This window comes from Alnus glutinosa, chromosome 13 (assembly GCF_958979055.1).
Source record: "Alnus glutinosa chromosome 13, dhAlnGlut1.1, whole genome shotgun sequence".
Taxonomy (NCBI): domain Eukaryota; kingdom Viridiplantae; phylum Streptophyta; class Magnoliopsida; order Fagales; family Betulaceae; genus Alnus; species Alnus glutinosa.
In genome coordinates this window covers 23,240,272-23,251,979 of record NC_084898.1, presented here as the reverse complement: position 1 = coordinate 23,251,979, position 11,708 = coordinate 23,240,272, and the positions used below count along the sequence as shown (strand labels likewise).

The 11,708-nt window shown below is 33.3% G+C and overlaps 1 protein-coding gene across 1 annotated transcript; it reads right to left on the bottom strand.

Annotated features, from left to right (window-relative positions):
• Window positions 1-5,325: 5,325 nt before the first annotated feature.
• Window positions 5,326-9,193, bottom strand: LOC133854454 (ferredoxin C 2, chloroplastic). Its single transcript, XM_062290671.1, has 6 exons — window positions 8,868-9,193; window positions 8,666-8,729; window positions 7,500-7,588; window positions 6,364-6,432; window positions 5,717-5,761; window positions 5,326-5,576 (listed from the first exon to the last, which is right to left on the bottom strand). The coding sequence occupies exons 1-6, from the start codon at window positions 9,126-9,128 to the stop codon at window positions 5,532-5,534; spliced, it is 573 nt and encodes a 190-aa protein (XP_062146655.1). The 5' UTR covers window positions 9,129-9,193; the 3' UTR covers window positions 5,326-5,531.
• Between the last annotated feature and the right edge of the window lie 2,515 nt (window positions 9,194-11,708).

Genomic DNA, 11,708 nt, shown 5'->3' with positions numbered 1-11,708 from the left:
CCTTGACATCTTTGTATGTGTGGCATCAAGTACACGGGAAATTTTTCACATCAGATACCTTTTATGCTTTTGGCTTGTCAACTTGTCCAGCAACAGACAATTGAGAGACACCCAATATTATAAACTATGTTGGAAACCAAAGAGATATTTCAAAGACACTCTTAATGGGTGGTGATTGATGGCCATGACTTTCATCAGTAACCTCACAAGGATTCTAGAAAAGAATCTTCAAATAAAGACACCATTGCCATTTAATTCTGGGATTGGATATATACAACTTTTCCTGTGGATGATTTTCAGATCAAGATATGCAAGAAATCATTTGATAGCTTAGTTTTTTACCTAGACATGAAGTTCAAATCTAACGCCAGATAAACGTCATACATACATATATAAAGGAAATCAAAGGGGGAAAAAAAAATAAAAAATCAAACATAGTGCATTTTATGTATCTCATCATTCAAAACAGCTGCAAAAGGCCATCTCTTCTGTCGATTCACATGCCAGAAAAAGTTTCCTGGTCTTTGTAGCGCATGATTAGAACATCTTAACTGACATGACCACTCATCCAGCAGCATGCCCCTCCTCATTTGATGAACATCATCATTCTGTATCTCCATGCATACTTGGCTTCAAGTAGAGCCAATTAGCTTCATGAAGAAATTTGAGGGAAAGAGTTTCAAGCAGCAACCGATCGATATGCAAATCCCGTTCGAACGAAATCATGGGATGCTACTTAGTATTAATTCTAGAGAGCTCCGGTCAATAGTTTGATCCTAATTCATTCGACCAAAGTGACGAGGCATGCTAGTACAAATTTCCAAGAGCTTCGGTAAATATTTCAATCGAGAATGCGATATTTTGTCTCGTTCGATCGAACTTTATGTCCATTCAACTAAACTTGCGACTACCCTAATTTTATTATTATTTTTTTTTTGAATTTGTGAAAAAACTGAGTTATATAATGCTTACAGAATCAGCTTCCTACTACGCCACACTGCATCAAAAACCTACTCTAGAGTTCCGGCATATCAGATTTCGGCCATTGATTCAGCATCTATATGGGTCCAGATTCTAAATATTCTATCCAAAAAGTTAAAACAATTAACCTTGATTTACACTTATCTCACGTCATTTTCTGAGGTTCTAATAATAGAACATAATATCAAGGAGGTATATTCTCCTCTGCCTAGTTCAATCATCAAATCTCATACAGTCAACAATTTATTTAAAATCTCCTGCACCAGGGCACATGGATTGTTGTAATGGACCCCAATTCTGTCCTAGGAACATTGTGCATTCAGACACAAAGTTTCACCTAAGTCTGTGCCAGCAAAGCCTATTTTAGAGGCCTATCTTCAAATTTTGTAAGGTTTTAACTTTTAAGGCCAAACACTCAGACAAACTTTCTTGCCCATACATTGTCTAACATATGCATGTCTTAAAATTATGGGTTAAATGCTATATTGGTGCTTAAGTTTTAAGTGTTTTTAAATTTTGTATTTGAGTTTTTATTTGTGTCATAGGTGGTACCTGAGTTAGGGGTAAAGACATGTTTGATATCTCTGTTAGATTTTTCATCCTAAAATTAACAGTTTGTTACGTGTCAACTATAAAAAAAATTTAAAAAAAATTTAAAATTATATAAAAATAATACAATAATACAATTTTTTTAAAAAAATAAATAAATAAAACAAATAAAAAAATTGAAAGAAAAAAAAAAAAGAGCCACCCCCATGGGGTTCGACCACCCCATGGCAAAAAAATAAAATTATTGGTTTTGGCCCTTGGGATGGCCGAACCATCAACACTCTCAAGGGCCACGTGGCAAATCGTTAATTTTAGGATGAAAAATCTAACAGAGGTACCAAATGAGTTTTTACCCCTAACTCAGGTATCACCTATAATATAAATAAAAACTCAAGTACTAAATTTAAAAACGTTTAAAACTCAAGTATCAATGGAGTATTTAACCCTAAAACTAAAGGGAAAGTAAATATACAGATATACCCCTCAAATTATCGAAATCGGATCCTCATTTGAACTGGAGAAGAGTTGGCACCTAAAAATCGAGAGGCAAAATTGTTTAAAAAAAGTAAAATAACAATTTTGCACCTCTTTTTATTGGGAAGCGGCTCAGGATCCTGTTTCCAAATTATAAGACAAATTATACTTCTTTTTAAACTAATAATTGAAGCAATGTTCCTCCTCCTAAACTACCAAAAAATTATAATATATCATTCCCTAAAACAAAATATCGTGCATACAATAAACTGAGTTAAAAGCAAATTTCTTCATCATCGAAGTCAAATTTGTGTGGTCCATCAAATGTGGTGTTGACGGTTGGATTATGATATTGTTTTGGACCAAACAGTCAATTCATATTAAATTGGAGAGGAGTCGGTTCCCTAAAAAAGAGAAGCAAAATTGTTTTTCTAAAAAAAATGAAATGATAAATTTGCCTCTCTTTTATAAAGAACCGGCTTAGGATCCGATTTCCAAATTATAATGTCTTTTTAATCTATCAATTGAGCAACATCCCCTCAAACTATTAAAAAAAAAAAAAAAAAAAATTTACAATATATCCTTACCTAAAAACAAAATATCATGCATTCAATAAACTGAGTTAAAAGCAAATTTCTTCATCTACAAATTCATTAGATTCTTCCCTCGAGGCAATGAGCAGTCAAATTTGTGTGGTCTATCAAATGTGGTGTTGACAGTTGGATTATGACATTGTTTTGGGCCGAGCAGTCAATTCATATTTCACGTTTAGGAAAATATACAAAGAAGAAAAAGGATCAAGCATGGTTAATAATGCTAGATTTTCCAACCTGTGGCTGAGATAGCAAGCTAAAGTGGTTTTGTCTCCATTTTATTGCCCCCACAAGGGGTGATGAAGATAAATTCAATTACTGACAAATTTTCTGTATATGACACTTATACATCATTATGAAGTTGACAACCAATTGGCATATTTAACAAACCGTCGAACTTAACATCTCCCGATTCAAATCGTAGGTAAAAAGATGCATTTTAAAAAATACACAATTTTAAAGTTTAAACTGTGATTTTAAAGGCTGAATAGCAATATTATCAAACGTTTAACTGCGTTTTTAAAAATCACGTTTTCGTTGACTGCATTTTTAAATTACACAGTTTAAAATCGCTAAACCGAACGGTCCTCTGCCAGACATAATCACTCAATAAAATACCATATAAAAAAATACCATATAAAGAGCCACTATGGATCACAACTTACCCAACAAAGAAGTTTTTGAATTAACTTGAACCGCTACAAGAGAAGATAGCGACTCTTGATATTTTTAAGAGAAAAGTCCGCATACTCGCCCTCAAACTACCACCCAATTGAGAATGTTCTCTCAAACTTTCAATTGGAACAATGTTCCCCCCTCCAAACTATCAAAAAATTGTTAATATCCCTCCTAAGGCCACCAAAAAACAAAAACAACCTTACAATTTTTTTGAAAACAACGAAATATATATTTTTTTTTTTAAAATGAAAACTTTTTAAAATTTAAATTTGGCCACCCTGGTTTTTATATATTTATTTTTAATTTTAGTATTTTATTTTATTTTATTGAGGATATTTTCGTTATTGAGAAAATATTGACAATTTTTTATTGTTTAGGAAAAGACTTTTTCCAAATTGAAAATTTGCGAGTACATTATAAAATAAGTGTTAATTTAAAGGAGTTAGGTAGGCTTTACAATATTTTTTAAAATGGGTAAAGCAATGTCCAATCTCGTGGTTGAGGACAATGGGACAAGCTTTTGAGGCCAGACAATAAAAAGTTCACCCTTAAACTTTTTTGTTTTTTTTATTGACATTACATTATGTTTGTAAAGCAGAGTGCATTAGTAATGGACAAGTTATCAAAAATAGACCTGAAAGTGAAAAGCAATAATTCAATATGAAAAAGATGAAGAAAAATAAATAAATATATATATATATATATATATATGGAAGGTCGGGAAGCTTCACTTATTTCTAAACAGCTACGCCTCTTTTAACCTAACCTTCAAACTACCAAAATTTGCAATGTAGTTGTCCAATCTAACAGTTTCTTTCAATCACCTTCCATTAAGATTTTTCCTCAACTCCTAACAAAAGAAACAAAAATGGACAAAATATCCCGTTTATAAAATAAAAAATTTGAAAACAGAAATAAAAGTATCTTTTTTTTAAAAAAAAAAAAAAAAAAAAACACATACCCATGGCCACACGTGGGTCATCGGTCCTCTTTTTTTTTTTTTTTTTTTTGGATTTTTTTAAATTAATTTTTTAATTAAAGCCGTATTTGTATTTTTATAAATTTTACAAAATTATAAAAGACATTTTACTTATTTGTTGTTTGAATTAACGAAAACCCCAAATAGTAAGGAGTGATTGAAAGGCGTCGATACATCAAACACCCATATTGCAAATTTTGATAGTTTAGATATGATAGTGAAAAAAAACGTGACAAATCAGAGATCAAGTAAAGTTTCGATAAAAATAAACATATAGCTCAAGGAATCTGAATGCTTCAACTTCATGGATTGTGCTCAAGACATATACTGCTGTGTTGACTGGGCTTGAAAACGTATTCAGGGAAAAATATATATCCAGTTCAACAAAATATTAATATTTATGAGGAGGTAGATTCATATCATCATGAAGAATATAAAACTGAACTCACAACGAGGTTACTAAAAATTTTCTCTAGCATACAAGGACCAGGTGCGTAGGAAATCTATTTTCATTATTTCATTGCCAGTAGGACTATAAGCAAGTAGAGCTACTCAAAAAGATGTTCGGGTTCGGCTCGGATTAGTTCAGCTCGAAATCGGTTCATTTATTAAGCGAACAAAGCTTCAACAAAAAATTCAGACTCATATAAATTTGGGATCGGTTCGTATAAACTCAGCTCGACTCATATAGGATCGTATAAGCTTGTATAACTTCATTTGTATTATTGTAATTGTATATGAATGTATAAATATACTATAAGATAAACATATAAATTGAGATTAGATTATTTAAGATTTGAGTTAATTTCTCTAATTACTTAAACAATAAATCTTAACCATAATTAAGTAATATTAGTATTAATTCTTTTTAAAAAAAAAAAAAAAAAGACAATATATCTTGTTGACGAAGTCAAATGGACAACTAAAAGAGCCACATTTCTCTAATTTGCCAAAGTCAAATGGACAACTAAAAGAGCCACATTTCTTGTTGACGAACAAAACCAAAGTCAATATATCTTGTGGGCATTAGGTCACTTGGCAAAAGGAAATGTGTATGCACAGGTCATGATCTTCTGATTAACATCTTTTATAGACTACCATGATGAAATGCCACACATAGCGTGGAATGTTTACTCATTAATATATCGAAGGGCTGAAAAATACAGGGATATGGGTAAAAACAGATGAAAAGAAAAATGGAAAAAAGGGAGGGGAAAATGCAATCTACATGTTTCACTCCATCGATGCTCACACCTAAACTGATATTGTACATTGCTTTATTCATCACCCATGGCCAACTCCAATGCATAGTCATCCCTCTCCTGCAATATTGAACAAATTAAAGAAATAAGTTTATCTAAGCTTTCTTTTTTACTTTTTCTTTTATTAGCTTCTGTCCTCCTCCACTTTTGCTCATTAAATTGTCGTAATTGTGGCGAGTTTTAGAGGAATAGGAACTTACTACTGGTCCTCGGGCGAAATATCTTCCAAACTGAAGCCAATATACCTGTATATACCAGTGTTTCAAATTAAATAACAAAAAATAAATATTAGAATAGTTCCATAATAATAAACTGAAGCCAATCTCACACATGTTGTTGTATTACTCAGATAAAAAACAAAAAGAAAAATTTAAGTTGCCATGAAATGGTATCCCCCCTCCTTCCCCCTTTTTCCCTCTCATGCCTCCTATCCAAAGAATGGAACCAAGGTGGTGATATTCCATCTGAAGGGGAAAAGCTCTCTCAAGCTTCTAGACCCCAAATGATGCCAAGACGACATAATCTAACCACCGGGGTAAAAGGATTTCAAGAAAAACTCAACAATATCCTACAGAAAAGGGTGAGAATTCCCGCACATAAAATGAACAGTGCACAAGACCATCCTCCAGAATAAAATCCTAGAAGAATATAGAGACAGGGAACTGAATCAACATCACTTCATTTAATTATAGAACCAAATGCCAATGTTTATACAACATAAAATCACAATCACCAAGGACTTATTTCACATATTTTAAATATCTCAGCAATAACTTCAATTCTATTTGATCTCCAAACATGCTGTTAGCATTCTATCTAATAAAACAGCTACAACTACTTATCTTACCTCATCCTCGTCTTGTGTTTCCACTTCAAGGTCAGATGATGGGAAACCCACACAGAGTAGTGCATACCCCTGCATTGCAGAGAAGACAAACTTAAATTGAATAAATTTTTTCAAAGGAAAAACGAAAAAGATATATGAAAAAGCATATAGCTGCACTTTAACATCTAGTGAATTCACAGGTACACAGTTAACCGCATGCGTTTCTGCAGTTATAGTTTCATGCAGGAGAAGGTCTTCAAAAAGGGTTAAAAAAAAAAAGAGTTACCTCCCGTCCAATACAGGACATGGAATGGCATCACAAGAGTTATGACCTTGGTTGAATCGGTCACGTTAAACACGCGTTTTCCAATATATCAGGCTAGTTTAGAAGGATCATTTAAAAGCAATCACATGCATCCTTTGTCAAAGTCTCCATTTGTTTGGTTAACTTATATGGATTCACTTTGTGATTGCTACAGTTAGGCTGAGTCTAATGCATGTCGTTTTCTTTTCTATGATTACTTCTCTAGGGTTCATGACCAAAATAAATGGTGGGAGAATATCTAGAAGGATAAAGGAAGCCAAAATCTTTGCCAAAAGAAGTGTAAATAAGCACCCTATATGTCAATTACATGTGTGAGATTGACCAAAATGATAAATATAGACAAATCTTTGACCTCCTTTTTTATCACTGAGAAAAAAATTGAGATAGAAGGGGAAAATTTGTTCTTATGTTGTCTTTTTCTTTTCTTCTTCAGTTTTTTTCTTTTTCTTTTTCTTTTTGCAAAGCAAGAACTTAAATCATCAAACTAAATAGTTCTGTCATGCTCGATTAGTGGAATTTTCAGTTAACCAGGGTCTCAATAATGAAATTTCTAAGAAACAAAATTTTGATTTCTTTTTGTTTCCTAAATCATATCAGCCACCAAACTGAACCTCAGGATAAAGTTATTTGTCAAATTGATCAATCTTCGCTACTAGCCCCAAATCATAATGTACGAGTTAGCATTTGATTTACCAACCACAAACACAAAGATATGCATTTTAAGAGAAAAAAAAAAATTCAGAGCTGAGCCCCGTGTTCATGGTCACTATATGAAACCTGCAAGAAAATAATAAATTGTTATCCATATTAAAATGAAGGTAGTTGTGCATACCTTTGATTTCAATTCTGCAGAAATTCCTAGCGCTTCAGGCTGTCTAAGTTGTCCAGATTTTACACGTACAGCACAGCTAGTACAACAACCTGCCACATAATGAAAGCTTTTCTGAAACGGCAAGTTTATCCAGTTATGAGACAAGCCCTATTTTAATAGTCTTTTCAATTTTCTTTGGTAACTGTTGGAATACCAAATACACTTCACTATTATAAAGTATCAAAGGAAAAATGGAGACAAAAAGTATAAATAGCAGACTGGCATCACTAGTCTAGGCTGAGGACACTCAAATGTAATATCATCACACGACTTTCTGAATATTCTACTGCATCTTATGCTGGTATAGATAGTCAAAGTTCAAACCTCAACTAAATGTATCCCACAACTAATCTATATTAGTATGTACCCTTATTAGGCATACCCTTTTTATCTGTTTCAAATGCGTACTTAAGCCCTAAAGCCACATTCTCATCATCGACAAAAATGTATAGGTTACTTGCCCAACACATGAAATCGGTGCATATTTCTTTCTAGTCCGTTGCCCTGGCGGCTTCCCTGCCAAGGAGAAGCAATAGGTCTCACAAGTTTTTTGACCCTGCCAAAACTTATACAGCTGCAGCCAATAAATCCACACTACGCTAAAAATGGCAAACAATGAACATCTACTCTGATAACATGATAAATAATAGAAGGAACAAATATGCGCACTCTCTGCTTTGGTATCACCATAAATTATCAGTTATCCCAAAGCAAGAAATCTAAGCTCCGATTGTTAACATTCTTGTTTTTTGTCTTTTGTTTTTTCTTCTCAAAACAAAAACATTAACAAACAATTCAAACACAAAACCCTCTTAAAAATATAAATATTTTCACATTTACGTCATCGGAACACATTTTCAAACCAAAAACAAAAAACACCCTCCACAACACATTAACAACGTAATCTTAATATCTGCAGCCAATAATCAACACTGCCAAAACTGGCATAAAGACTGACGCTTGCTCTAATATCATAATTAATGATAAAATCCATAGAGATGCGCGCCCTCTGCTCTAATCTCAGGACAAATTGTCTCTTACCTCAAGAGCGACAAATTCAATCGTATAATTATCGCTCTAACAACATCATTATCAAGAGAAATCATGAATGAATTAGAAAGCAGTACCATGCCTGCAAGCGAAAGGAAGGGAGATGTTCTGAGATTCAGCAGTGTGCAATATATACTGGTCCTGCATTTTCAAATTTCACAATCCAATCATCCAAACTGTAACTCAAAATTACTCGCAAGAATATGTATATGTAAGAGTATCAGCAAAATTTTACTTCATGCTCCAAACTCAAAATTGAACCAAAAAAATTCTTGGTACCTCGGGAACGAGGAACTGGTGAACCACTCCACGCTGTCGGTCGTGAACGGTGACTCTATGGGAAGGGATCGACGGAGAGTGGCTGCTACCGGATGGAACGGTGACTCCCACCGGCGCTTGCAGCTCTGACGTTATTTTGCGGCGACATTTCAAGGAGCTGAAGCGGTAATTGTTATAGCTCTTCGGCGGAGAAAGTCGCCGGTTAAGTACCGGTCTCCTGTACACAGAAGTGCAGGTAGTGCAAGAAACTCTAAGGTCCATGAATGCCCTCTCTCTCTCTCCTCACTATCGGAAATTAAGCTGTAAAGTGGATAACGGGAAGTGGTGGTGATCCAAGGGTCATTTCTGTGTAGAGCGATTCGAAGGAACGGTCTACGGACCGTTAGATTACAAGTAGTAGCTTCCGTTGCGGGCCCATGGTAGTTGGGATAATTATTTATCATTTTTATTAATTTACCGTTGTATTTATTATATTTTATTATAATTTAAAAAATGATTAATATTAATATTACAAACTTTTAACAGTGTAATATAAAAACAACGATTAATTTATTTATTTTTATTTTTTTAAAAAAAATAGTAGAATATCTTAAACATTTTACATTATCTTATTTTCATATATTCAATACACATTGCCAAAAAAAAATTAGATGTAAATAGCAAAATCTAATATTGAATAAATGTCATAAGATAAATGATTTATATACTATAAATAGGTTTAATATATGATTAATTCAAAAAAAAAAAGGTTTAACATATGATAGTACCGTAACATTTTATATCAAGACTTTTCATTTAAAGACTTGATATAAGATAAATTTATGTGTTGTATGAATATTGGTCTTCTTTCTTGTAACAATTCACTTCTCTCCCAAAATAATAATAATAATAATAATAATCTTTTCAAAATTATTACCAAACAACTTTATTCACATTTCTCTCACAAAAAATTCAAATCTTATTTCATATTTATATCACATTAATCGCTTCTTATTACTATTTTAAAAAATAAAAACTCATAACAAAACTCTTTATCAAACCTACGTACCCTTAAGCTTTTAGGCCACCTCTTTGGTGGTGTAGTGAATATTATTTTTCGTAATTAAACTTTTAGGCCACCTTTCCACTTTTAATTCTACTAAAAGCAATTTAGGATTTTTTTTTTTTTTTTTTTTGTGAAAAGTGAGTAGTAGTTAAAATAAAATAAAATAATAAAAAAAGTGAGTCTTTTTAACTAAAATTTACTTGAACTTTAGATAAGCAAATTTATATAGAACTTTAGAATTATTAGTTCGTCCTTTTTTTCTTTTTCTTTTTTTGTATATTGTGGCATAAGGATTGAATAATTTTAAATTATGGGGAAAAAATTCAATCTTTTTTTTTTTGGAACAATAGATAACTCTTATATAAATCCTCAGAAAAAACTGAAATAAAAAGTAGGAATACTGAATTCCCTACAAACAGTACCGTAGATTACATCTGGAATTTCTTCCAGCCATGTAGTATCTACGACATGAGTGGTAGCCTCACAAGCTAAACCATGTGCTGCTAAATTATCCCCCCTTTTGACATGTACAAAATTAAATGACCTCAGAGAACCTAAGTTGGATTGGATGTCTTCCACAAAATGGCCAAAGCTAGTGAAACAAGGTGCATTAGAGTTGACTTCCTTCACAATCTGTAAAGCATCACCTTTTATGATAACATTAAAAAAAAAAAAAAAACCCAGCTCTTTGCAAAAATTTGTAGCATATAAAGCGGTCATTACCTCGGCTACTATAGGTTCCCTTAATACATTCAACAGTGAGGCTGCGGGCACCCATTACAAGCCCTTTGAAGTCACGTGCAATCATTCACAGCCCTACTTGCCCATTTGCTTTATCAAGACCAGCATCCCAATTGATTTTGATTATACCTATGGGTGGAGGTTGCCAACATATATATATATATATATATATATATATATATATATATATATATATATATATATATATATCTGCCTGGACACTGATGTTCTATGGACTCTCCCCTTCCCTTGCGTTTGATCTGTTGAAGTCATGAAGTAATCTGGTTGCTTCCTGAATGACATGATTAGGGTGGATAAAATCCCCGCCATGCACAACCTTGTTACGCCGAAACTAGATGTTACGTGCTATTACCACCCATAAATCCACTTCTTTCAGATCACGTCATTCTAGCATCATCAAAAACAGATTGGAAAAATTCTCCCCTTTACTAGCCCCTTTCTTAAGCTTCTTTATTCCACTCCTCCATACATCTTGCGCCGAAGGACAAGTTCATAATATGTGCCCAACAGATTTGGTTTCCCTCCCACATATTGGGCAACATTCTCAATGATCACTTTCCAGAGATATAGATTGTCTTTTGTTGGGAGAATATTTTGGTTGGCCCTCCAAATGAACATTTTAACGTTATTTGGTACTTTGAGTCTCCATACCATGCATCTTCCATAGAATTTCATTATCTTTGCTGCATGAACCTTCGCCCAAATTGCGTGCTTGTATATCTTGTGTCATGTGATAGGCACTTCTAACCTAAAAGATATCGTTTGTAGTACATCACCATCTTAAAATAGCGTGAGGTAATACTGGGCTAATTTGGATGGAGGATATAACTTTCGCTTCTTCCTCTTGAAACACCTCCACAATTAGTGAATGATTCCAACCCTTTGTGACTAGGTCAATAAGCTCGGCAACTGTAGCATTTCCAAGAGAATTCTTCGGGGAGATTGTACTGCAAAAGAAATAGGAGTAGGGAGCCACCGATCATACCAAATTTTGATATCCTGTCCATTCCCAATTATCCAGATCATTCCATGTT

Coding starts and splice junctions, on each gene's coding strand:
- LOC133854454 (XM_062290671.1), bottom strand. CDS start 9,128: ATGGACCTTAGAGTTTCTTGCACTACCTGCACTTCTGTGTACAGGAGA. Junction 7,589..8,665: donor TCCTTTCGCTTGCAGGCATG/GTACTGCTTTCT, acceptor ATTATGTGGCAG/GTTGTTGTACTAGCTGTGCT. Junction 5,577..5,716: donor ATTTCGCCCGAGGACCAGTA/GTAAGTTCCTAT, acceptor TCAATATTGCAG/GAGAGGGATGACTATGCATT.